The sequence below is a fragment of the Rhinoraja longicauda genome, chromosome 9 (genome assembly GCF_053455715.1).
Source record: "Rhinoraja longicauda isolate Sanriku21f chromosome 9, sRhiLon1.1, whole genome shotgun sequence".
Taxonomy (NCBI): domain Eukaryota; kingdom Metazoa; phylum Chordata; class Chondrichthyes; order Rajiformes; family Arhynchobatidae; genus Rhinoraja; species Rhinoraja longicauda.
Genome location: NC_135961.1, coordinates 9,724,808 through 9,749,462, shown reverse-complemented (window position 1 = coordinate 9,749,462; position 24,655 = coordinate 9,724,808). Strand labels below are relative to the sequence as shown.

Here is a 24,655-nt window from a genome sequence, read left to right as displayed (position 1 = left end):
CATACTCAAAAAACAAACAATAGTAGTGCAATAATAATAATAATAATAATAGTCTTTTGTAGTTCAGAGCCTATTTGAGGTTGTGGTGTTTAATAGCCTGATGGCTGAAGGGAAGAAGCTGTTCCTGAACCTGGACGTTACAGTTTTCAGGCTCCTGCACCTTCTTCCCGATGGCAGGGGTGAAATGAGTGTGTGGCCAGGGTGGTGTGGGTCTCTGATGATGTTGGCTGCCTTTTTGAGGCTGCGACTCCGATAAATCCCTTTGATGGTGGGGAGGTCAGAGCCGGTGATGGACTGGGCTGTGTTCACAACTTTGTGTAGTCTTTTCTGCTCCAGGACGTTCAAGTTGCCGAACCAGGTCGTGATGCAACCAGTCAATATGCTCCCTACTGCACACCTGTAGAAGTGCAAGAGAATCCTCTTTGACATACTGACTCTCCTTAATCTTCTCAGGAAGTAGAGGCGTTGATGTGCTTTATTTATAATTGCATCAGTGTGCTGTGTCCAGGAAAGAACTTCAGAAATATGCACGCCCAGGAATTTTAAGTTTTTGACTCTCTCCCGTTGATATAAACAGGATTGTGGGTCCTCATCCTTCCTCTTCCAAAGTCCACAATCAGTTCATTGGTTTTACTGATATTGAGAGACAGGTTGTTGTGCTGGCACCGTTTGGTCAATCGGTCGATCTCACATCTATATTCTGCCTCATCACCATCTGTAATTCGTCCAACAATGGTGGTGTCATCAGCGAATTTGAAGATGGAATTCGCACTGTGTCCTGCTGCACAGTCGTGAGTATAGAGCAAAGATACTAGAGGAACAAGATGGACTACTCCACTGAAATCGCCTATACTGAAGTGTAGTACGCAAAGGAGCCATTTTCGTAGGCAAAACCCGCCGTTCGCTATGCCTCTCACAGTGTAATCAGTGTTTTGAGGGAACAGTATGTGCGATGATACCATTAAAATGCAGAATGTATCTCATCTATCAATTCACGGATTTTTGTTATTTTTCTTTTAAAATGTTTCTGCAAGTTTCTGCCTACTAAAATGGCGTCATGACATACTACAGTTTTTAGGGTCGAGTGGTCTATCTTGTTCCTCTAGTATCTTTGGTATAGAGTGAGTAGCTGAGCATGCAGCCTTGAGATGTTCCCATACTGATTGTTAATGAGGAAGATGTGTTTCTGCCAATTCAAACAGACTGTGGTCTGTGGATGGGGAAGTCCAGGATCCAATTGCAGAGGGATGTGCAGAGACACAGTTCCGTGAGCTTGGTTTGGGGATGATGGTATTGAAGGCCGAGCTGTAGCCTGACAAAGGTGTTTTTATTGTCCAAGTGGTCCAGTGTGGAGTGGAGAGCCAGTGAGATCGCATCCTCCGTTGACCTGTTGTGACGGTAGGCAAACTGTAGTGGGTCGAGGTTCATGGTGACGTAGGTGTTGATATCCACCATAACCAACCTCTCAAAGCACTTCATCACCACAGACATTAGTGCCACTGGTCGATAGTCGTTGAGGCATGTCACCTTACTCTTCTTGGCACCGGTATTATTGATGCCCTCTTAAAGCAGGTGGGAACCTCAGACCTCAGTAGTAAGAGGTTGAAAATGTCCGCAAAAACCCCAGCCAGTTGGTCTGCACAGGTTTTGAGAACTCGACCGGATATACCATCAGGTCCAGGTGCTTTCCGAGGATTCGCCCCCGAAGGATCTTCTGACGTTGGCTTCTGTGAGTGTGACTGTAATACCATGGGGGCTCAGGGAGGCACATCAGTGTTCTCCCTATCAAAGCGTGTAGACCGCATTGAGCTCGTCAGGGAGTGATGATTCACTGTCGCTTGGGTTGCCTCCTGGTTCAGCCTTGTAGGAGGTGATGCCATTCAAGCCCTGCCACAGTTGGTGGCCATCTGCCCCATCCTCCAGCTTTGAGCGGAAGTCCCTTTTGGCCATCTTGATGGCCTTGTCAAGGTCGTATCTGGACTTCTTATAGACCTCTGCGTCACCAGACCTGAATGCCCGGGATCTGTTCTTCAGAAGAATGCGGATCTCCTGGTTCATCCAAGGCTTCTAGTTAGGAAACACTCAGAAGGTTTTTGTAGGAACACAGTCCTCCACACATTTCCTTGTGCTCCACTAGCTGGAGTGGAATTTGAACCACTCAACCTTTAGCTCAGATTGTGTGTGGAACCACTCAACCCTAATGCTGACATCGTGGAGGAGAGGAGGTTTACATAGAACCCTATCCCAGAATATAGTTTAGCTTCGTTTAGTTTAGAGATACAGCGTGCAAACAGGCCCTTTGGCCCACCGAGTCTGCACCGACCAGCGATCCCAGCACATTAACACTATCCTACACACACTAGGGACAGTTTACACTTATACCAAGCCAATTAACCTACAAACTTGTACGTCTTTGGAGTGTGGGGGGAAACTGAAGATCTCTGAGAAAACCCACGCGGTCACGGGGAGAACGTACAAACTCCGTGCAGACAAGACCCATAGTCGGGATCGAAACCGGGTCTCTGGCGCTGCAAGCTCTGTAAGGCAGCAAGTCTGCCATTGTGCCACCGTCCGATAGTTTTATACAATTGAATAAATGACAACTGATAAACTGGTTCCGATTAACCTTGGGAAGTCCATACTCTGAATCAATAACGGCTTCTGTAGTATTAAGTGAGCCGTGCAGTTTTGCATGGTTTCATTGGCCGAGCTGATATAGTCTTGATTGGTTTCATTGTTTTTAATAACGTCATACTTAGAAAAACACCATCAATCAATGCAACCCAAATTATAATACATTTCCTTTATTCTTCATTTATAAAGCACCAAAAGAATTTAATCCCTGAGAATGTTTTAAGTCATTCATGTACATCAATGCAGACACGTTATTTTTATTTTCTCTTTAGTTTAGAGATGCAGTGCACAACACAGGCCCTTTGGCCCACCTAGTCCACGCCGATCAGCGATCACCCCGTACACTAGCACCATCTTACACACCAGGGACAATTTACAATTTTACCAAAGTCAATTAACCTACAAACCTGCATGTCTTTGGAGTGTTGGAGGAAACTGGAGCACCCGGAGAAACACCACGCAGTCACAAGGAGAACGTACAAACTCTGTACAAACAGCACCCGTAGTCAGGATCGAACCCAGGTCTCTGGTGCTATAAGGCAGCAACTCTACCGTTGCGCCCCAACACACATTCAGTTATTTTTACCATTCATTAAAACAAAACACAAGACATGCTTTGAATTGCAATATTGAAATTTTTGTTTTGATCATCTTCATTTATTCCTTAGGACTCAACATAACAGTAAGCAGTGCAGGCTTTGTCTTTTTTAAGAACTATCCAGTCTTTATAATAATCTTCTGTCTGGTTTACCTCCTTATCCCCTGATTCAAACAAGGATAGACATCATGAAAAACAAATAGCGAAATATCCTTTCCTCAGGTTTTAGATGCATTTTGAATGTTGAGGAAGATTTGTGAACAGTTTCAAGTGCTACAGAAACTATCAACCATCTCAAAAATAGATGGGCATGAAAATCTAATTTGTCACATCAAAACACCATTGCTACGCCATCTGCTTATATTTTCACAATGTCCTTGCAAGAACAGCATTCTAAAATAAGACACCTGCCAATTGCAAAGATTGCAGGAAGCCTAAAGCTTGTAAGGAAAGGATGGTAATGGAGGCTTCCAATTCCTAATCCCTCATTTTGGGCATTTTACAGCATCAACAAACCTTCGATATTCACAACAAAAGAGATTGGATTTGGAGAACTAATATGGACATCTGATCCTGCACCTGAACCTATTGTCAGGCAGTGTTTTTGCATTTCTTTCTTACATCAGATTAGAGTTTGCACTGCCCTCTTACTGGAAGTACATGCTGCTGATATCTTATTTATCTGTTTCTATGATGGTATGGCCATCAATAATTCCTCATTCTTAATTGAGAAGATGGTGGTCAATCACATAGAGGCTAGCCTGCGCCATTGACCCTTAGATATGAGTTGAATCCCACCAGAGACTGGGAATTTAAATTCAAATAAACTAATAGTAAGACCCACTTAGTTCACAATGATCCTTCGTGGAGAAAGACCTGTCATTCTTTCCTGGTCTGTCTCAAATTTGATTTGGACTCATCATTGTGGCTGAGTGTTAACTAAATGGGTTGGGGTGATTCAGTGTAGACAATAAGCGCCTACATTGCCAGCAACGTACATGTCCCTTGAAGAAAGATGAATTAAAGAAAGTTCTCTACATTGAAGTTGCCCGCAGCACTGTGGTGCAGCGATAGAGTTGCTGCCTCACAGAGCTTGCAGCGCCAGAGATCCGGGTTCGATCCGGACTACGGGTGCTGTCTTTACAGAGTTTGTACGTTCTCCCCGTGACCGCGTGGGTTTTCTCTGAGATCTTCGGTTTCCTCCCACACTCCAAAGACGTATAGGTTTGTCAGTTAATTGGTTTGGTATAAGTGTAAAAATTGTCCCTAATGTGTGTGTAGGATAGTGTTAATGTGCGGGGATCACTGGTCGGTGCGGACTCGGTGGGCTGAAGGGCTCTGTATCTCTTATCTAAACTGAACTAAACATGTGCTGTTAGGTAAACAAGTGCAAGATTGAGATACAGCTGGAGAGCAAGGAATGTCAATACATTTCAAGATTTGAATAGCACGGTCATTCCATATAAATAGCACCTGTGCCCTCATCTTACTAGTAGTTGTGGGTTTGGCAGATGTTATTGATCTTGCTGGGTTGTTGCAGTTCACTTTATGGCACGGTATACTCTGTGAAGGGAATAATTGTTTGTGCTGGATCTTTCGGTGGCAATCACTATCCAAAGCATTTTCATCCTGGATTGGGTTGGCCTTCTAGACAATTATTGGACATGATCGTGAGATCCTGTCATTCTCATGGCATTCCCAATAGACGTGGATAGCTGTGAGGAGCCGGGTAAATTAGTCTCCAGTAGATCAGTTGACAACAACGATCAGAATGATGATCAATTGACAATAATGGGGTTATTGGCAAGGGAGGCTGTGGCTTCTGCTGCAGCTCGTGTATGTATTAGCTGGTCCTGCCTGTGCCATTGTGGAAGCTGCATCGTTACAACCTCCATCACAGGGAGGACATGCCCTTGGCCTGTGTAGAGCCCCGCTGAAGGATGTTGCTAGACTCGACTCTATGTACATGTGGTCAAGTGCATAAAGCCAGTAAAGCCCAGACCTCAGTCTGAAGAAGGGTCTCAATCCAAAACGTCACCAATTCCTTCTCTCCCGCTGAGTTACTCCAGCATTTTGTGTCTATCTTTGGTTTAAACCAGCATCTGCAGTTCCTTCCCACACTAGGGCTACCCTCATCCCTGCAACACACTTGTGCCCAATGACTTGCCATGTGTGAATCAGCACATGTAGATCCTGCTGCTGAGCTAATAAGCAAGAACGTGCAGTGACAGTGTTTGGGTTAGTGGCTGTGAGTCTCATATTGCCTGCCACTGTGCCTTCGCTGTGGCTCTCCTGTTGAACTGCCGCCTACTCACTTTGGACTGGATGAAGGAGAAAAACAAATGTAAGTTTATGGTGAGAGGAGTGCAGGAGAAAAAAAATGTTATCACAATGGCACATTGGTAGAGTTGCTGCCGAGACCTTGGTTTGATCCTGATCTTGGGTGCTGTCTGCATGGAGTTTGTCCCTGCTCCTTGCAACTGCATGGTATCATCCAGGGATTCCAGGTTCCTCCCACATTCCAAAGACGTGTGGGTTTGTAAGTTAATTGGCCTCTGTAGATTGCCCCTCGTGTGCAGCAGGGAGTGGATGCAAAAGTGAGATAACATAGAACTAGTGTGAGTGGGTAATCGATGGCCAGCATGGACTCAGTGGGCCAAAGGGCCTGTTTCCATGTTGTACCTTTCAATCAATTTAATCAATCTGGAACTAAAGCCAGCGTAGATTGTGGCCCTAAAGGAAGATAGGATGAGATGTAGAAAATTAGTTAAGAGTTGCCCATCCATCACCCTTGTTAGTCTCGGACCACTGCTGGTCTCGGCTACTTCACATGTAGCTAGGAATCTCTCATTCAATGGTGAGGATGACAGTGCAGTCATGTCTGGTTCCCTCCCCCCCCCCCCCCCCCCCAAGGTTTATTGATGCGGGTTCTGACTTGTCAGTGTGAAAGCTGTAAGGTGAGTGTGTGAAGCTCAAATTAGTGAAAGGCAAGTGGGACTTGAGGAGTCATAATGAAGATTAGGCAGTGAATGACAAAGATTGTTGGTAGGTGAATAATGGGGATGTGGTCTAGGAGTTGGAAGGTAGCATTGAAGATGCATTGCTTGACCTTTACTCAACCTGTGAAATCTTTTGAGCTTCTTGCCATGCACTCCACTCCTGGGATTGACTTCAACAGTTACCATTACCTACTGTTGCCTTGTGCTGTGGCTGGGTGGCCTCCTGTGGTGAGAGAACCTGTCTCCTACCCTCCAGCTGGTGAGTGTTGCCAGAGATCTACATCTCATGCAGTGAATTACCAAGGTCCTGTGATCGCTGACCACCATATCCCTTACAGCCTCCCAACTCCTACCCGTGCTGGATTTAATCAGTGCCTACCAGCTTGAACTGGTCCTAGCCTTTCACAAAATTAGGGCCCAGGGCATGTAGTTTGCACTGCTGACATTGAAGCAGGTTAAAGGCCATATATTATTTAAGCAGAGCAATTCTACTGTGTGTTTTCCAACACTCCTGTTGTGTCCAACAACAACATTTGAAGAGCGTTACAAAGATCGGTTAGCAGATATCTAAATTAAAGCCTTACTAAATGATTGCCAAGTTGTTAGCAAATGTAAAACGGGTCTTCTGTTAACTTTTTGGAACAATCACAGTCAAACGATTTCTTAAGGATTCAAGCCTTTTTTTGTAGTGAACACACTTTTTTTTGTGTGTTGACTCTAGGAGTCACCAGCACCATCTTCCAGGTGGATGTGACCTTTTGGATATATTTGACCATGCATTAAATCATGTGCTCCTGTTTGCTGCTGCTTTTCCTGACATCTGCATAACTTTTCATTAGACTGCCAAACAGTATCTGCACATTAACATCATGTTTTTGCAGCATAGCTGTGGTCTATTCGGCCTTGCCTGTCAGAACCAGTAATTTTGCTCCATTCAGTTTAGTTTAGTTTATTGTCCCGTGTACCGACGTACAGTGAAAAACTGTTGTTGCGTGCTAACCAGTCAGTGGCAAGACAATACATGATTACAATCGAGCCATCCACAGGGTACAGGTAGGTACATGATAAAGGGAATAACGTTTGATGCAATTTAAAGTTCAGTAAAATCTGATTAAAGATAGTCTGAGGGTCTCCAATGAAGTAGATAGTACTTCAGGACCGGTCTCTAGTTGTAGCCTTTCAAGCCTCAAGCATTCAACCCTTTTCACACCACTTTTGTGACCGTGATGATATATTCTTCTATACCTCCCTCACTCATGCGTTTATCGAACTTTTCCCAAGCCATAGTTAATCTCAGTCCTCTCTGGAGTCAAAAGTGCGCTGTGTTTCAAAAATTGATTCTAAGGCACGGTGCTAAAGATTAAGTGTTGTTCCATCAATTAAATTGGTAAGACACAAAAAGCTGGAGTAACTCAGCGGGACAGGCAGCATCTCTGGAGAGAAGGAATGAGTGACGTTTCGGGTCGAGAAGGGTCTCGTCCCAAAACGTCACCCATTCCTTCTCTCCAGAGATGCTGCCTGTCCCGCTGAGTTACTCCAGCCTTTTGTGTCTATCTTCAGTATAAACCAGCATCTGCAGTTCCTTCCTTCACACTTAAATTGGTTGTGTGTGTTGTCAAATCCTAAAGTAGTCAGATAATCTTTTACTGAAATATTTCTCAGATAAGAAAATTAATTTAGAAATCGGTTCTGGAACACTTGTCCTTTCATAAAATCATGGGAAGTTGCTGGGATTAAATCTTAGACCCAAACAAAGTTGACACCCAAACAAGGACCATGGGGATTAAAGACTACACCCAAGCAAGGACAAAGTGGATCAAAGCCTAGATCTAAACAAGGACCAGGAGGATTAAAGCCTACACCCAAGCAAGAACAAAGTTGATTAAAGCCTAGGCCTAAACAAGGACCATGGGGATTAAAGCCCAGATCCAAACAGGGACCAAGATTTTACTCTACTTTGACCATTCTACGTGACCAGCTGGATGGCTGCCTCTCCCACCCCCCAAACCCCATCCCCATCCCCCCAAATACCCCTGCACCCCGCCCCACCCCACCCATCCACCCATTCCCCCCACCCATCCACCCCACCTCCCTCCCAACATAAACCAGTTTTATTGTTGGTTTACAAAGGTATTGTTGAATGCCATTAGATATATTATAGGCTAATTAGTCTAGTGTGTATAGATAATTTGTGTGACCACAAGAGGTGATCAATGGGTGAACTGGGGAAGAAAAACAATCCATTTGCAGTGAAAACCTAACTAACTGATTCAATAGTTCACACACATTACATACCAGGCTGTAAAACGGTTAAAACATTTGATAGTCAAGTCAAGTCAATTTTGTGCATGTGTGCGTGTGCATGTTGACTGATCCATGGGCAACTCCAGAGATGGCCTTTGGTCCAGATATATCGCTGAAAAAGTTGCAACTTGCTTTGTTGAATTGCTAAAAATTGTGACTAATTGCCTTTGGAATGCAAAAATTGTGATAAATAGCATTGTTACAAGTGTAGAAGACAGAATAAGGCCACATAGATTGATAATAGTGATAACATCATTTTGTTCAAGGATTATGGTCATTACTGGCCCAGAGGTACTCATTACCATCCCTTGCTTCACTTGATCTGGTAATGAGTACCTCAGGGCCAGTTATGCCCGCACAAGATGATGATATTGCTATATTATTGTTAAGGAGAAACTCTATTTTAATTATAATCACAGTGAGCTGAAAGGTTACTCACCATTATGCCCCGTTTTTTTAAAATATGTCCGGCTGAGAAATGCCCACAGTGGCAGAGCGATGGACAAAGAGCACAGATACAAAATAAGTTGTGACCCCAATACAAACAGCACTTCTTGCTTTGTTATCTAATACAATGAATTTTCTGAAAGTGCTTGCTGGCGTCAGCAGATAGATTCACTTGCAAGCTCTTGCTGTACAGGGCATAGCCAATCAAACATATGAAGAAACTGTTGCAAAATAAATTGATTATGGAAAGCACTTTGACTTCTGATATAGATAAAGAATACAAATTTGCAGGAGCATTGTGTTAATAGAACTGTGATTTTTTTTTCTTCTCTGGGCTGTAGAATCTTCCCTGAAAGATTTCTTTGGCATGTCTCTATTTTTCAAATTTATGGTGGTGTGGATTTTCAGCTCTGACATTTGGCAGCATCGGGTCCAGGCCACTTGCAAATCCCTTGCCCACAATTTAGAATACACAGGCAGCGCAGTCATGATTTCTGTAAATTGGAGGCAGGTGCAAAGATTTAGGAGCCCTGTCCCTTGTTAGTTTCAACCCATGTGATCAATTATGTGTATGTTTAATATCTTTGTTACTGCACTGAATCAGATGTTATGCCACTGGCTCAGGCTGCCTGGTCTTATTTATTTAATTCTCTAACGTGTAGCGAGTCCCCTTTGCCTTGCATCACTAAATATGGTAAGGTTGCTAGCATTTTGTGTCTTCAGCATCATGTTAATGCTGCTTTAAGCATTTCAGTGTGTGATATCCTCTAGATAATAATGACAAAATGATGTAAATCTATGTGATGGAAAATATCCTGATGCTTTAATGCGGCAGTAAAATTTACTGTCAGAGTAAAAGTACAATTTGAATTATTTTATGTACACATGAAATCAGCTGCTTCAGTTTGATTGCTCAATCATTGCCTGACTTGTATCCTTAAATGGTCTTGTAGGTGAATTAGTCAATTATCTGACTTATGTGAGTACTCTGAAGTATGAAGAAAGGCCGCAATATCAGAAACTGCACAACATCCTGTTAAATCGAAAAGACGGCAGCCAATCTAAGAGTGCAGATCTCAGTGGAATCGAGTGTGAATTCCAGTGTATGGATTCCTGGCCTTTGTCTGTTCCTAAAAATAGTAAGAGAATACAGGCAATTCGCTCATCACAAAATGTAAGCACATATTTATTACGAACTGGTATAATGTTTTGTATGAAAGATGTTTACTGGTATATTTTTTCATGGATTATATAAACAGTTTATAATCCCGATGAGAGAGCATGTAATCTTTCTGGGTTATGTTGAAGCAAGTTAAGGATTATTTACTACAATGATGCACAATTTATTTAACTACCACTCTTAGTGAGACCATAAAACAGAAGTGGTAGGTTTCCTTAAGGAAAAATTGGCAAGGAAGGTGGCTGGTATAATGAGTTTCTTAGCGAATCTGTCATAATGGACAATTTGACAAGGATTGGGAATGAATTTTTTGTCCTAATCAATGAGTGGCATGGGGCATCTAAAGAAGATGAGCCTTGAAATGACATCGTGGATTGCTAATGTGAGGAACATTAACATATTCATTTGTAATTCCGTTCTCTGCTATTTTAGCCATGAAGTTAATACATTTCTTTTAAACTTGCTTAATACTTCCAACATAGGGATACAATACAATGCTTCACAAAATAATAGAACAGAATTTGTGGGGAGGTAATCAAAGAGTTGGATTTTGAATGAGTTTTGAGGGGAGTTGTGCAACATAGGTCTGATGTTTATTCCTGTAGAAAATATGTTCCCTGTAGTATTGGTGTTCAGTTTCAAATATGAACTTTTGTAATGGAGATAAGTTTGATCATCCCCAGTTATAAAAAATCTAATTAACTTGGAAATTATTTGTGTTTTCCATCAACTTCTGTTCATTTGTAAAATGTTTATTTGTTGAAGCTTCCGCAGGAAAGAGCTGATTGTAAAAGTCCACAGATTGTTTATCCTACAATTCACAGACTCGTTTTTCCTTGTTTCATACATGCATATAATACAAGGACGTTCATTTTTAAATTGTGGTGTTAATTGATCAGGTGCTCGGGTAAGGTAACATGGGAAGTGGGTAGATTTGTTTTCACCACAAGTTAATGGAGGAGTCTGTCCAGAACTGCTATCAAGTGGCCATCTGAATGGTAACAAGGACATAAATGAGTGCTTATGTTTATGCTGAGGTATAGGCAAAGCTGGTCGATTTTACAGAAAGATGTAATTGTAGAGATGGTACATACTTGTCGTTTCACTTAAGTCTTCAAAGTTTAGAATAGACTGGTTCAAATTTTGCATTGTCAGGGAGTTGAAAATGGCTATATTTAAGTGGAGGAAATTTCTGTTCATCCATCGTGGATGTTGGAGAGATAGCTTAACAATCTGGAGGCAATGAATGGTCAAGACATGGCCATGAGATCAGGCTTGATGTCACTTTGATGTTCCCAAGGGACAGCAGCTAGATGAAAAATGGGAGGCACAGGATAGATCAGAGATATGAAGGAAGTGCTCCTGGTCTCAGGAAGGAAAGGTAATTCCTTCTCTCCAGAGATGCTGCCTGTCCCACTGAGTTACTCCAACATTTTGTATTTATCTTTGGTTTAAACCAGCATCTGCAGTTTCTTCCTATATGTAATGCTCTAGTGTTGACCGTTTAGGTAAGAATGGAACCAGGTGAATGTATTCCCACTTGGCTGGACAATGATGGAGAGGTGCTGGAAGATTGTGTGGTCATCCTTGTGAAGGGATGTGGGAGGATAAAGATGCAATGGAATAGATGACCTCTGGCACAGTTCTAAAGGATGCCATTGTTGATTTTAATGTGGCGGGATAGAAACCCAATCTTCTGCAGCCTGCCCACCATCTCCCCACCCTCCGCCAGCCTCGCACTGATCCCGCTTCAGAAACCTAATTAGTTGCATTCACATAACGAGTGGCAAGAAAAATTAGGAGGCTTCAACACATCCAGAGATTTTGAAAAAGATGTTGGAGATGGAATGGTAGATCTGATTCCTAAAGAAATCAATACAAATAAGTAAAGGGCCAGAAACATCCTTAATCTGGTGGTTGATCCCGTTCTTGGCTTTCACGGCCATCCACTGGAGCACGGAATTGGAGATGCCGACAGATTAAACGCCTGTTTACCGATGGTCTTGGAACTGAGTCCTGGAATGGAGCTCAGTTGTTTAAGCTAAGAGGCTGGATAACTTTTTGGCTCCAGCACTAGATCATCCGTGTTTGGAACTCAGTCCCATTGAATACAGTGGGATTGTCAACCTGCATTGAAAAGGGAAGTGCTAACAGATGGTTGTTAATATGAATGTTTTAATTGATTTATAGTTTGCAAATATTTTTAAATGTAGTTACAATTTTTTGATCATTTTGAATCTTTTTGACTATTACATCTACTTAGAAACTGTTTGAAAGGCTTTTGACAGTAAGAACTGTGGGAAGTCCATCTTCTGTCTAAGGCCAGGTTGCTCCTGTTGGCTGCTCTGCTTTGCCAATGACTATGGTGGCAAGGACTGATCAGACTGGGGGAAGGAGATGCTGGTGGACAGGTTGCAGAAGATTCGTGTTGCTACAAGGTTGAGTTGAATTGGGACCACATTTACTTGCTCCTGTTATGGGTTAGATGCCAAAGGTCCTCTACTAACCATCCAACCAATAGGATAAGTTGGGACACATTGAAAAGATTTTTTAATAACTTCACTGAGTGGCAATGAATTAATGACCACAAAAAGTGTTAAGCCTAAATGTAGGTTCAAGCTATGTCTGATTTTGTTTTCCTTGCACCTTATAAAGTTGATGTAAAAAATTAGAAGATTGGATATCAAAAGCACAAATCTGGTTATTTGAGGCATGTTAGTAAGTTATTTACAACATCAAAATCACTGGTGTCTACTGCATATGGATTTATGCAGGGTAAAAGTAAAGTAAATCCTAACCAATGTGTGTTAAAGAATGGTTGTATATAACAAATACATTAGAAATCTTTAAGAAACTAACCAAAATGACGGACATGGGCAATGTGGGGTTGATGTATACATTTAGGTTTCAGCATCTGTTTGACAAAGTACCTCAAAAGAAAGTGGATACTCTGTAGATGAAGGGTGTTGTAAATTGAACTGTAAAGAATCAAAGAGTAATGATCAATGGGACCAGTTCTAGTTGGATAGATATGATTGGCTGAGTACTTCAGAGTTCTCGGGCCTCTCCTGTTAACAATATTCATGATTTATAAATGATCTTGACGACAGAATTAAAATTTAAATGTGCAAGTTTGCAGTGATAGCAAGGCATGAGGAAAAGCAGAATAGACAAACATGAGGGATACAGAGAAACTTGGCATGAGTTAGGAATAAGCCAGATAAAACACAGATGGTGGCTAGCAGTGTTGAATAAAGTGAATCAGAAAGTACAGTTGTAATGATTAATCAAATGTTAAAAGTGTCATCACATTGCAGAACAAAGGAACTGAATGACACTTTTCTGAAACAATCAAAAATCAATTCCAGCTTTAGATTATTGACTGGTACTCAATAAAAAAAAGTACTCAATAAAAAAAAAAGGTTTATTTGCATAGGATGATTAAAAATATATATATATGGTGATGTCAGTGAAAGTTTTCAGATGATAATGATCATAATTTATATTTGTAATTTTTTTCTGTTTTAAAGAATTTCCATGATTGCATATACAATGGGTTAAACTTGAGCAGTCTTAGAATTTTTGGCATGACTATACAGTTCAATAAGAATGTATTGCGATTTTAGATCATCAGTGGAGAGGGAAGATGGGTTTTAGCCACTAAAGAAATTATTAAAGTTAATGTACGTCCTGATACATTTCCAGAGTGCTAAGTATGCTCAATGGCCTTGTTCCTAACCCTCCTTTCTTGCATTGTCTTGTTCTAATACTGATTAGTACTGAATGAATGGGCTATTATTATTCTCTCAACATAAAATTTAAATGTTGAGCTTATCTTGAAATTACTGACTTAAAACAAGACAGCTGGATGTCTGATTAAAATGAGGTCTTGGAGCTTTGAAGTTTCATGGGAGTCATATTTAGATTCTGGTTTGGTCTGTGTCCATCTGTACTTGTTGAACTCCATGCGCTGGAGTTTCAGAATGCCAGAGTTGACTTTAAAGAAGTACAATCTTTTAAGCATTTGTTTTCATTCTGAAACTATACGAAAACCACTATTGTGACCTTTACACATCTCAGGCTTCTAAATAGTTAGTTAGTAAGAAACAAACAAATGTGAACAAATGTTTAGTGGATAAATGTTGTGATGATTAAATCAGTGCTAAATTATGAGTTTTGTTGCTGCAATATGTCTAGATTTAGGATATCGACTTAGTCATGAATAAGCATTCTTGGCTCCTATGATTGAATTAGTAAAGCTTGGGTAAGTTTGTCATCAATTGGCATCTAAATGCAGTTATCTAGTGCCCTAAAATGATTGCAACTGCAATTCTGTGTACAGGCCATTTTCCCTGCCTAGGAAAGGATATACTTGTGATGAGGTAGTGTCATGAAGGACCACGAGATTGATTCTTAGGAAAGAGATCAAGCATTCTAGGCCTTTGCTTTTTTGGAATGTGCAGAATTGTAACTGGACTTACAGGATGAATACAGGAACAAAGTTTCCCCTTATTGGTCTATCCAAAGCCAGGCATACAGCTTTCAAAATAATAGGTTGGTCATTGAGATAGATGAGAACAAACTTATTTACCAGGAAGTGAATTGAAGGTATTTGAGGGGGTGTTAAATATTTTCCATGAAATAAAGAATCACTTTTTTCAAAATATCTTTATCACTCTAATATTTTCCTGAATAACTATATTTTGTTCCGGGGATATTACTATGTATAAGTTCTAGAATGCCTTTTAACTTTGAAAGGCATTATAACCAAGATGAGACCTGCGTAATTGGAGAATCATAGGCAAGCATTTTCATGGAGATATACCCCAGGCTTACTGACTGTCTGGACATTGAGTGTTTGAGTGTTCTGATGTTCATGTTCATTCCAAAAGATAAGCCAAAAATGGTTAATTGTCATTTGTACCAGGAGCGGAACAATGAAATTCTTACTTGCTAAAGTCATAAACAGTTAAAAATTGAATATTGCGGAAAATCTTCTAAAATGCAAATAGGTAACTGAATTTCTTTAAAATAATTTTTCAAAAATGTATTTGACACTCTGCTCTCAACCCTGTCTCCCCCTCTATTCCAACAAATTGGCTAATTGCACCTGTGGCAGGTCTAATCTGTATAAATGCTGGGAAGTCTGCAGAGGTTCCTGCTCTGTTGCTGAACTATGTTCAGAACATAGATACAGAATACCTCAATAGATACAGAATGCCTCGATGTTCTCGGTTTAGTAAAGGTGCAATTAGCCATAGTTTCTGTGCACGATTTCTACCTACTCGCCTCCATGAAAATGCATGCCTATGAATCTCCAATTACGCAGGTCTCATCTTGGTTATGTGTAAGAAGGAACTGCAGATGCTGCTTTAAACCGAAGATAGACACAAAAAGCTGGAATAACTCAGTGGGACAGGCAGCATCTCTGGAATGGAATGGGGGACATTTCGGGTCGAGACCCTTCTTCAGACTCACCTTGGTTATAATGCCTTTCAAAGTTAAAAGGCCTGCCACAACTTGCATGTAGTAATGCAGCATCATAGTGTTCTGCTATCCACAAGTCTGGAAGTTCCACATTCATGCAAGCTTGTGAGTGTCCTGTGCTCTGTCACATTTCCTTGAGGGACTGTGGCTTTTCAAAACACGCGGCCTAATATTTATTTGGTACTGAAGGTTGGCAATTATTCCAAATAAAAAACCTTGATAAAAAGAAAAATAAACACGAGTCTGCATGTAACTGAGTTTACATTCAATGGAAGAGGATTTACCTTCGGTTTTAGTTTATTGTCCTGCATACGAAGATACAGTGAACAGCTTTTGTTGCTTGCTATCCAGTCAGTGGAAAGACAATAAATGATTAGAATCGAACCATTCATAGTGTACAGATACATGATAAGGGAATATCATAGTCAAAGTAAGAAATGTTGCTGTAGGAGTAACATTGTAATGTGTGATTGCAGATCTGCTTCTATGACCAGCACACAAATAGCCGCCTTGGTTGGGCACCATCTTGGAGAGTCACAAAATGGTTCCTTTCATTTGTTTTTCAGACAGCATAATACCCACCATGGCTCTTGTATGACGGGCAGGTCTGAATGTGAACTATACTGTTTAAAGATGAAAAGCATGCATCCTTTATTGTGCCTCAATGGAGCATTTGGTTGCCTTTATGTGAATTTAGAACGATCTATTGGTTGGTTGGGATCCTTCCTGTGAAATTGGTTGTCCCTGAAATGAGGTCTACGTTCCATTATTGGAAGCTTTGTGTTTTACTCCTCCAGCAAAGATGCCATTGACTATCAGGTACCGGGATATTAATCAAATGAATGAGAAGTGCACATGCAAGACTTTTTAAGGTGACTTTAAGTTGAATGAAATGGATCACAAAATGGCCGGAGACTTGCAGTGCATTCAGAGAGGAATGTCATTTAGTTTTTGCATTTGGGTGCATTAGAATTTGTTGAATATTCAGCGAAGAAGCTCACAATCGATGTGATTAAGTGTAACGTCAGAAGTAATGCAGAATTAGTAAAGGTTAATTGTCACAGTAGCATATGTCAGAGCAGAAAAAAATTAGTAATGGCTGTCTAAAAGAGAAAAGGCATTTAATTGTTGAATAATGCATTTTCTAGTTAAGTAAGGCATGACTATTGTACTAAAGTATAATTTTAATAAAGGTTATCTTGGATGTCCATGTAAAGTGGCTCTTGGGTGATGTGCAGATCATTGTAATATGTGAAAGATTCAGCAAATGGTGCTTTTGTCCAAAAGTGGAACACCATTACAATTATGACAATATGTTTATATTGTGCACAATCAGGCAATTGAGTTCAATTCATTTTACAGTTTAAAGAATGGCTCTAACTTTACTTAAAATCCAAATTAAATAAGTTGATTACAGTATGCTATAATGGACTACAAAGTGAGTCAGGCAATGCGTCCCTTCTCGACGAGTTCAGTGCATTCTATGCTCGCTGGAAATAGCTGGTCGGTGGAAACACGTCACACAGGCTCGGGCGCGTGTTATAAGGTCATAAGTGATAGCAGCAGAATTAGACCATTCGACCCATCAAGTCAACTTGCCATTCAATCATAGCTGATCTCTATCTTTCTCATAACCCCATTCTCCTGCCTTCTCCCCACAACCCCTGACACCCGCACTAATCACAAATCTATCTATCTCTATTTTTAAAATATCCACTGACTTGGCCTCCAGCCTTGATTTGTCATTTCTTTCACCCATTATCACTTTCTTGGTGCAGTGTACAGCATTTTTTCTCTCCTTCAACCATGCAAGTATTTTTGTGGTATTATCTGCAAACTTCTTACTTAAGGCTCCTATGTTAGAATCTTAGTAATTTACCTAATGGTCTTAGGAAGTTCGGCATGTCCCCAACAACTCTGACCAACCTTGCGGTGCTGGCTCGAAGGGTCGAATGGCCTACTGCACCTATTGTGTATTGCAGATGCACCATATAAGGCATTTTATCAGGATGCATCACAGACTGGTTTGGGAACAGCTCCATCCAACACCGCAAGAAATTGCAATGAATTGTAGATGCAGCCCAGGCCATCACACAAACCAACCTCCCTTCCAGTGACTCAATTTATGCCTCACGCTGCCTTGGCAAGGCCAGCAGCATAATCAAGAACGAGTTGCACCCTGGCCATTCCCTCTTCTCCCCTCTCCCATCAGGCAAAATGTATAGGTATGAAAACGCCACCCCTCCAGATTGAGGGACAGTTTCTTCCCATCTGTTATCTGGCAACTGAATCATCCTACCACAACCAGAGAGCAGTGCTGAACTACTATCTACCTAATTGGTGACCCTTGGACTATCCTTGATCGGACTTTGCTATAAATATCCACTGACTTGGCCTCCACAGCCTTCTGTGGCAAAGAATTCCACAGATCCACCACCATGTGACCAAAGAAATGTCTCATCTCCTTCCGAAAGGAACGTCCTTTAATTCTTAATTCTTCATCCTCTTTGTGCTCATAAAGCATCAGTGGGTTTTCCAAGATTCAGTTTACTAATTCTTGCAAGTTCTTTACTCATCAAAGCAGAAAATCCTGATTCCCATTTTATAGTTCAGATGGAATTTCATATTATTGCTGTGGTAAATCCCACCATGGTCCACAGACAGCATCGCTAACATCCAGTGGTTGAAAATATTGTTCTTCATTGAATGATTTATTTTAAAATTTATGATTTTAATCAAATAAACATTAATGGAATGACTACATTTTTGCATATTGTAAAAGGAAAATAATTAAGATAAATCCTGAAATAATCTGTAGATATGACTAATGGTGTGGCTTTATGGAAAGTTTACATTGAAGCTTTGTTTCTTTTTAACAATGACGAAGTCAGATATTTTGAAATCACTAAAAAAAATATTCTAAATTGAACTGGAAAAGAAAACAAAATCTTCTTTAAAGTGACAAGCATGAAAAAAAAAATTTCAGTTTGTGCCAGTCAACATTTTTGATTTAGACTAAAGTCCTATAAGCATAATAAAAAATTTAAAATATGAAAATAACTATGGTATGTGGAGAGAACTATCAGATAAATTAATGAAGTTATGGAGAAGCTGTTACAGTGCAGTCAAACATTTCATTGCAAATGGAAGCTGTGAACTGTTGCACAAGGGAGGAGTTGTAAAAATAAGATCACAAAGGAGTTCATGGAGTAGTGAAGTATTTGTACCGAGATATCTTTCAAGAAATAGAATAAACAAATAGCTAGAAATCAATCTGGATTTGTCATCCATATTAATATTATATTAAATTTAAAGGTCAGTAGTTCAGTTAAGAGGTGGCAATATGATATATCCAATCCAATAGTTGATTGCGTGGAGTAATGGAGTCTCTCAAAACCTCAACGTAGTCACAACTGGTGGTCTTCACAAAATTCTAAAGGGGAAATCACTGGAATTGGAAGGCATTGCCTTTTGCAAAGGGCTCTCTTTCACAGCATCTTAGTCTAGCTGGATCATGCAATAGCTATTTGAACCATACAAACCCAGAATGAATCCTATGACATCAGTGAGATGGCTCATTCCAAGATTTAAATGTTTTGGTCTTTAATTGTTGGCCATACAATTTTCCTCCTGGGCTGCATCATGCTTTAATTTGATTCAATTAATAGCTATAGTTAATCCAACTGTATGATGAAGAGTCAGTATCTGAACAACGTGCAAGCTCCAAATATTTGATAGCTAACAGTTACATTGAGCTGTAACTGCCAAAAATAGATGTATTGGTATTCAGTGAGATGCCACTGCTGAATGCAAAATGTTTTTCAATTATTTCTATATTTTGCACTCATCTCCCATTCATTATTAGTATGGTTAATCCATTCAATCCTTTGCCTCTAACTGTATGAATTGGAGTCCTGTTTTCTGATTTTAATTATCTCTGGTAAAGTACTTCACCTCTCGGTATTACCATCTCTATCTCTCCCAATTCTATCCTGCAGTCTCTCAAATGTTCCCAGTCATTTCACTAGTTTCTATTGTGTAAGAAGGAACTGCAGATGCTGGTTTAAACCGAAGATACACAAAAAGCTGGAGTAACTCAGTGGGACAGGCAGCATCTCTGGAGAGAAGGAATGGGTGACGTTTCAGGTCGAGACCCTTTTTCAGACTGGTTAGGGATAAGGGAAATGAGAGATACAGAGCACTGGAGAGATAAAGAACACTGAATGAAAGATATGCAAAAAGGTGACGATGATAAAGGAAACAGGCCATTGTTAGCTGTTTGTAGGGGGAAAATGAGAAGATAGTGCAACTTGGGTGGTGGAGGGATAGAGAGAGAGGGAATGCCGGGGCTACCTGAAGTGAGAGAAATCAAAATCATACCACTGGGCTGTAAGCTGCCCAAGCGAAATATGAGATGCTGTTCCTCCAATTTGCGTTTAGCCTCACTGACAATGGAGGAGACCTAGGTCAGAAACGTCTGTGGAGGAATGGGAAGTAGAATTAAAGTGGCCAGCAACCGGGAGATCAGGTAGGTTCAGGCAGGCTGATTGAAGGTATATGTGTAGGATAGTGTAAGTTTGCAGGGATGTCTAGGCGGTGAAGTGGGTGAAGTCAGTGGGCTGAAGGGCCTATTTCTGCGCTGTATCTCTAAACTAAAACTAAACCACGTTATTCTCCTATTTTTGTACAATTTGTTCATTGTTGAGAAAGGATATCGATCTCCAGCACTGCAATTTAGTTACATTAGGAACTAAAGCAGAAACTTGCCTGTTCTCATCCGTTAATTTGTTCAGACATGATAGATAGTTCACATTTCTTTCTTTCCAAATTTATCACCAGTTGATTTCATAATTAAAAGCCCTTTGTTAACTTTACTGAAAACATAATGAAATCTCCATTAACATTCTGGAATGTTGCTGCCTTCACACTTCTGACAGTGTAAACAGCTGTAAAACCCTGAGATCCCCGCTGAGCGTTTTCAATTGGCCCAGCATATATGTGCAGGCTTTCTGCATAACTTATCACTACATTTCCAGGTCCATCTGACTTGAAAGTGACTGTGCTCTGGTTATGTTAATGCTTGACCTTGTTTACACTATCAATGCATATTCATTCCTGAGAAAAGGTTGCAAAAGGGTTTCTAATCTTGGGAGTATTTTTATCCTGAGCGTGTTTCATTATTATTTATATAGCACAAATCATGAATATGGACATCCTCAGCACTTTACAATCAAGGAACATAAATTGAAGAGTACTAGTTGCTGTTGGCAATGTGGTTGCTAGTTACTGCATTAGCTCTTCAAAAAGCACTTTTCCACCTGAGGTGTCTAGCAGAAAATTGGCTTAACTGAAGTATGAACGTCGAATTGAAATCCTTGAGATAATAATGCTGCCATTTTTCCAGGAGTGTAGTACAAACGGCAGGGACATGTGCCACAACTCAAAAATGCTGATCGTTGGAAGGCATAATCAATGGCTATTGAAGCAAAATGTAAATCATCAGTTGAAGGCTAGATTTTGCTGAATAGGATCATTCAGCTTTTTTTTTCAACAAATGGGTGTGTTCATACACTGAATTGCAAATAATGGCACAAACTGATGGTTTGATGGATATTTATTCCTTGGAGGGTTTTATTACTCTTTGTTCTACAGCCATTGAAATTAACACGTAAAACAAGAATCTTATGAACTCGTGTAACTCAGTGCTGGTTTCATTTATTCCAAGAGTTTTTAACTTTATAACAGATGAAATGGTAGCAATTATTTGCTGCTTTATCACATATTTGCACTAACCTGTATTTGAAGAAAATGTTTACATTGCCAAAGTACGTTTTATAATTAAGATGCTGGTATTTACAGTAGCATGCATGTTCAAGTGGTATGCAAAAACTTAGTTGTTCTCAAATACTATCCAGTTTAAATAGATCATAAAGTTTACATTGCTGGTCAAACTTAACCACTATCATTGGCAGAGACATAATGTGTCGGCTCTGGCTACATATCATTTTCAATAAAGGAGCAATTGAAAGTCTTTTAATTAACTTTTTCCTTATTCAGGTGCCTGTATCAAGACAGAAATCAACAAGAAAAATTGCACCAAAGCAAATAAAAGTTAGAGGTAATATTTCGAATGATAGTGAATGCTCAGAACTATCGAGGGTTAAAGAAAGGATGCCGGAGATGGCAATGGCTGTTCAAAGTCAGGAAGAGGCAACTGGACCTTCAATACAATCTGAGATCAGGGATCGGAAGCCCGAGGTTATAACGACTGGTCGAAGAGAGGCAAAGTTCCATGGTCCAGCTGAAGCTTCAGTCGTGCCTCCGGATCAAATAAAAATAAAATCAGACATCTTCCGATATGGTGCTGCGGTCCTAGTCTTGTTAATATTAATATTAATTATATTTCTGTTGTTTTAAGTACTTATTTTTACACTGCTCCAACTGTTTTGCTAAGGCATGGCATTAAAAGTGACATATTTTTAACGCTTTCAGTGGATTCATTCTGGCAGACTGAAACCTGTCTGACGATTTCAAGAGTTAGATTTAGATCTTAAATGAATCAAGGGATATGGGGAAAAGGCAGGAACAGGGTGCTGATTTGGATGATCAGCCATGATCATGTTGAATGGCGGTGCTGGCTCGAAGGGCCAAATGGCCTACTGCACCTATTATCTATGTAACAGTTTAATTAATGGCCCAGTAAATGGTCATGGTTTGTGAAAATAAAACGTTTACTTAATTTAACTGCTATGGAGCAGATGTAATGGATGATTTAAAAAGCACTTGGATATTCAGCATCTCTTTGAAGTCATCTTCACTGTTATTGGCTGTGAAGGAAAAAAGTGAAGAGAAAAGTGCATCGTTACTGATGTGAGTGATAGCATGACAGAAATGTTATTATGTAATCCTCCCCTCCCACCTCCCTCTCCCGACCCCCCTTCTCCCTTCGTACCTTACTACAGTAAGGGCATTCACCAAAGATGACGTTAAAACTTTGCCTTGAAGAATGTAGACCTCGTAACCACTGTAGATGTAAACATTACAAATTTAATTATTCCCCAAAAAAACTACCTATCTCTATTTCTAATTTCTGCTTTGAACTACACTCACCTCGTACAGACACTCCTGATGGAATGGCTGCCCACAGCGTGGGTCATCACAAACTTGATCCGGTATGGCTGAGGAGAGTCGGTATGCATAACAAATTCCACATTCCATGCTAAAACTCTGCCAAATAAACAGATGCAGTGACCATCATGACATCCTGCTCAGAATTCTTTGACACCATATTGACTATAAACATCGTAGACGTTCAGGGCTGGCTTTAACAGCCGGCAATGTAATTTCTGACAATGTCAGATGAATGACTGGATATCAGTGTTAAGTACTTCACTTTGCTACCCTGGAAAAGGCTAATTTGTGTGCAAAATGTTATTAAATGTTATGGGCGCACGGTAGCGCAGCGGTAGAGTTGCTGCTTTACAGCGAATGCAGCGCCGGAGACTCAGGTTCGATCCTGACTACGGGTGCTGCACTGTAAGGAGTTTGTACGTTCTCCCCGTGACCTGCGTGGGTTTACTCCGAGATCTTCGGTTTCCTCCCACACTCCAAAAGACGTACAGGTATGTAGGTTAATTGGCTGGGTAAATGTAAAAATTGTCCCTAGTGGGTGTAGGATAGTGTTAATGTACGGGGATCACTGGGCGGCACGGACTTGGAGGGCCGAAAAGGCCTGTTTCCGGCTGTATTGATATGATATGATAAAATTGTTGAAACATCTTCATTGACTCAGCTTTTAATCCACCTTGCTCATGTCACAATCATCATTTTGTTATCAGTACAATGATTAAAAGTTATTCAATTACAACTTTTACTTGTCGTTTAAATGAAAGGATTCTTCACTGTATTTGATGCTGTCCATTCAGTCAAGACATCTCTATTGCCAGAGACCCCAGATTAAATGAGGGAATCACAGCGCTCCAGGAAAAATCTTGGAGATCAGCAGTGCAAGTCTAGCAGAAATTTGTAAAGACCAAATTTTCTACACTACCAAACCCCCTAGCCCAAATCCACAGTGTCAGGGAGTCTGTTGCTCCCTAGGGTGTGGTGAAGCCCGAGGCCTATCTACCATACAACAAGGCAATGGATTGGAACACATTTGCCCCCTGCACTGCCAGTAGCAGAGACCATTGCAAGTGCACGAGCCAACTCCCAAAGGTACAAGGGATCAACTTGCAAGCAAGCAGGCAGAAGATCAATGATTGGGAAATTGCCTACTAACTTTACTGATCAACAGAAATAAAGGTAAATGCCACAGTTGTTGCTGCATCCATGTAGCTGGAATTATCCTTGCAACTCTGCAACGTTAAACTCAAAGAGCCCTGAGAAAGCATGAAGTAAAGCAGAAGGTATTTATTCACAAAATGCTGGAGTAACTCAGCAGGTCAGGCAGCATCTCGGGAGAGATGGGTGACGTTTCAGGTCGAGACCCTTCTTCAGATTGATGCCTGATAAATACCTTCGATTTGTACCAGCATCTGCAGTTATTTTCTTACACTATGAAGTAAAGCAGCATATCTAACCACTGGGTTTAAAGATTAATAGAGCTATACAGTTCGGAAACAAACGTTTCAGCCCACCTGGTCCATGCTGACTAAGTTAGCATTCTGGGCTAGTCTCATATGCCTGTATTTGGAGAATATCCCTCTAAAACCTTCCTATCCATATATCTGACCAAATGGCTTTTGAAAGTCGTAATTGTATGCGCTTCTATAGCTTTCTATGGCTGTTCATGGAATACCCTCCGTGAAAAAGTTGTCCCTGAGGGACCTCTCAATCTCTCCCCTCTCACCTTAAGCCATTAACCTCCCTGAAAAAAAGACTGAGCTTTCACTTTATCCATGTCCCTCATGATCTTGTACACCTGAATAAGGTTACATTTCAATAAGGACACCTCTCAGCCTCCTATGCTCAAACAAAAAAGTCCCAGCCTATCCAAAATCTGCC

The 24,655-nt window shown here is 40.6% G+C and overlaps 2 protein-coding genes across 6 annotated transcripts in view; one reads left to right on the top strand and one right to left on the bottom strand.

Annotated features, from left to right (window-relative positions):
* The window catches only part of LOC144596471 (serine/threonine-protein kinase VRK1-like), a 208,834-nt gene extending 185,353 nt beyond the window's left edge, over positions 1–23,481 (top strand). For all 4 annotated transcript variants that reach the window (XM_078404767.1, XM_078404768.1, XM_078404765.1 and 1 more), the window contains exons 11-12: positions 9,936–10,156; positions 21,707–23,481. In XM_078404767.1, coding sequence (XP_078260893.1) covers positions 9,936–10,156; positions 21,707–22,066 — 581 coding nt within the window. In that variant the 3' untranslated portion in view covers positions 22,067–23,481. The remainder of the gene's footprint in view (positions 1–9,935; positions 10,157–21,706) is intronic.
* fancl (FA complementation group L) overlaps positions 21,258–24,655 on the bottom strand; it is a 62,267-nt gene continuing 58,869 nt past the window's right edge. For both annotated transcript variants that reach the window (XM_078404769.1, XM_078404770.1), the window contains 3 exons: positions 22,760–22,876; positions 22,602–22,673; positions 21,258–22,476 (listed from right to left, as the gene is read on the bottom strand). In XM_078404769.1, the coding sequence (XP_078260895.1) occupies positions 22,441–22,476; positions 22,602–22,673; positions 22,760–22,876 (225 nt within the window). In that variant the 3' untranslated portion in view covers positions 21,258–22,440. The remainder of the gene's footprint in view (positions 22,477–22,601; positions 22,674–22,759; positions 22,877–24,655) is intronic.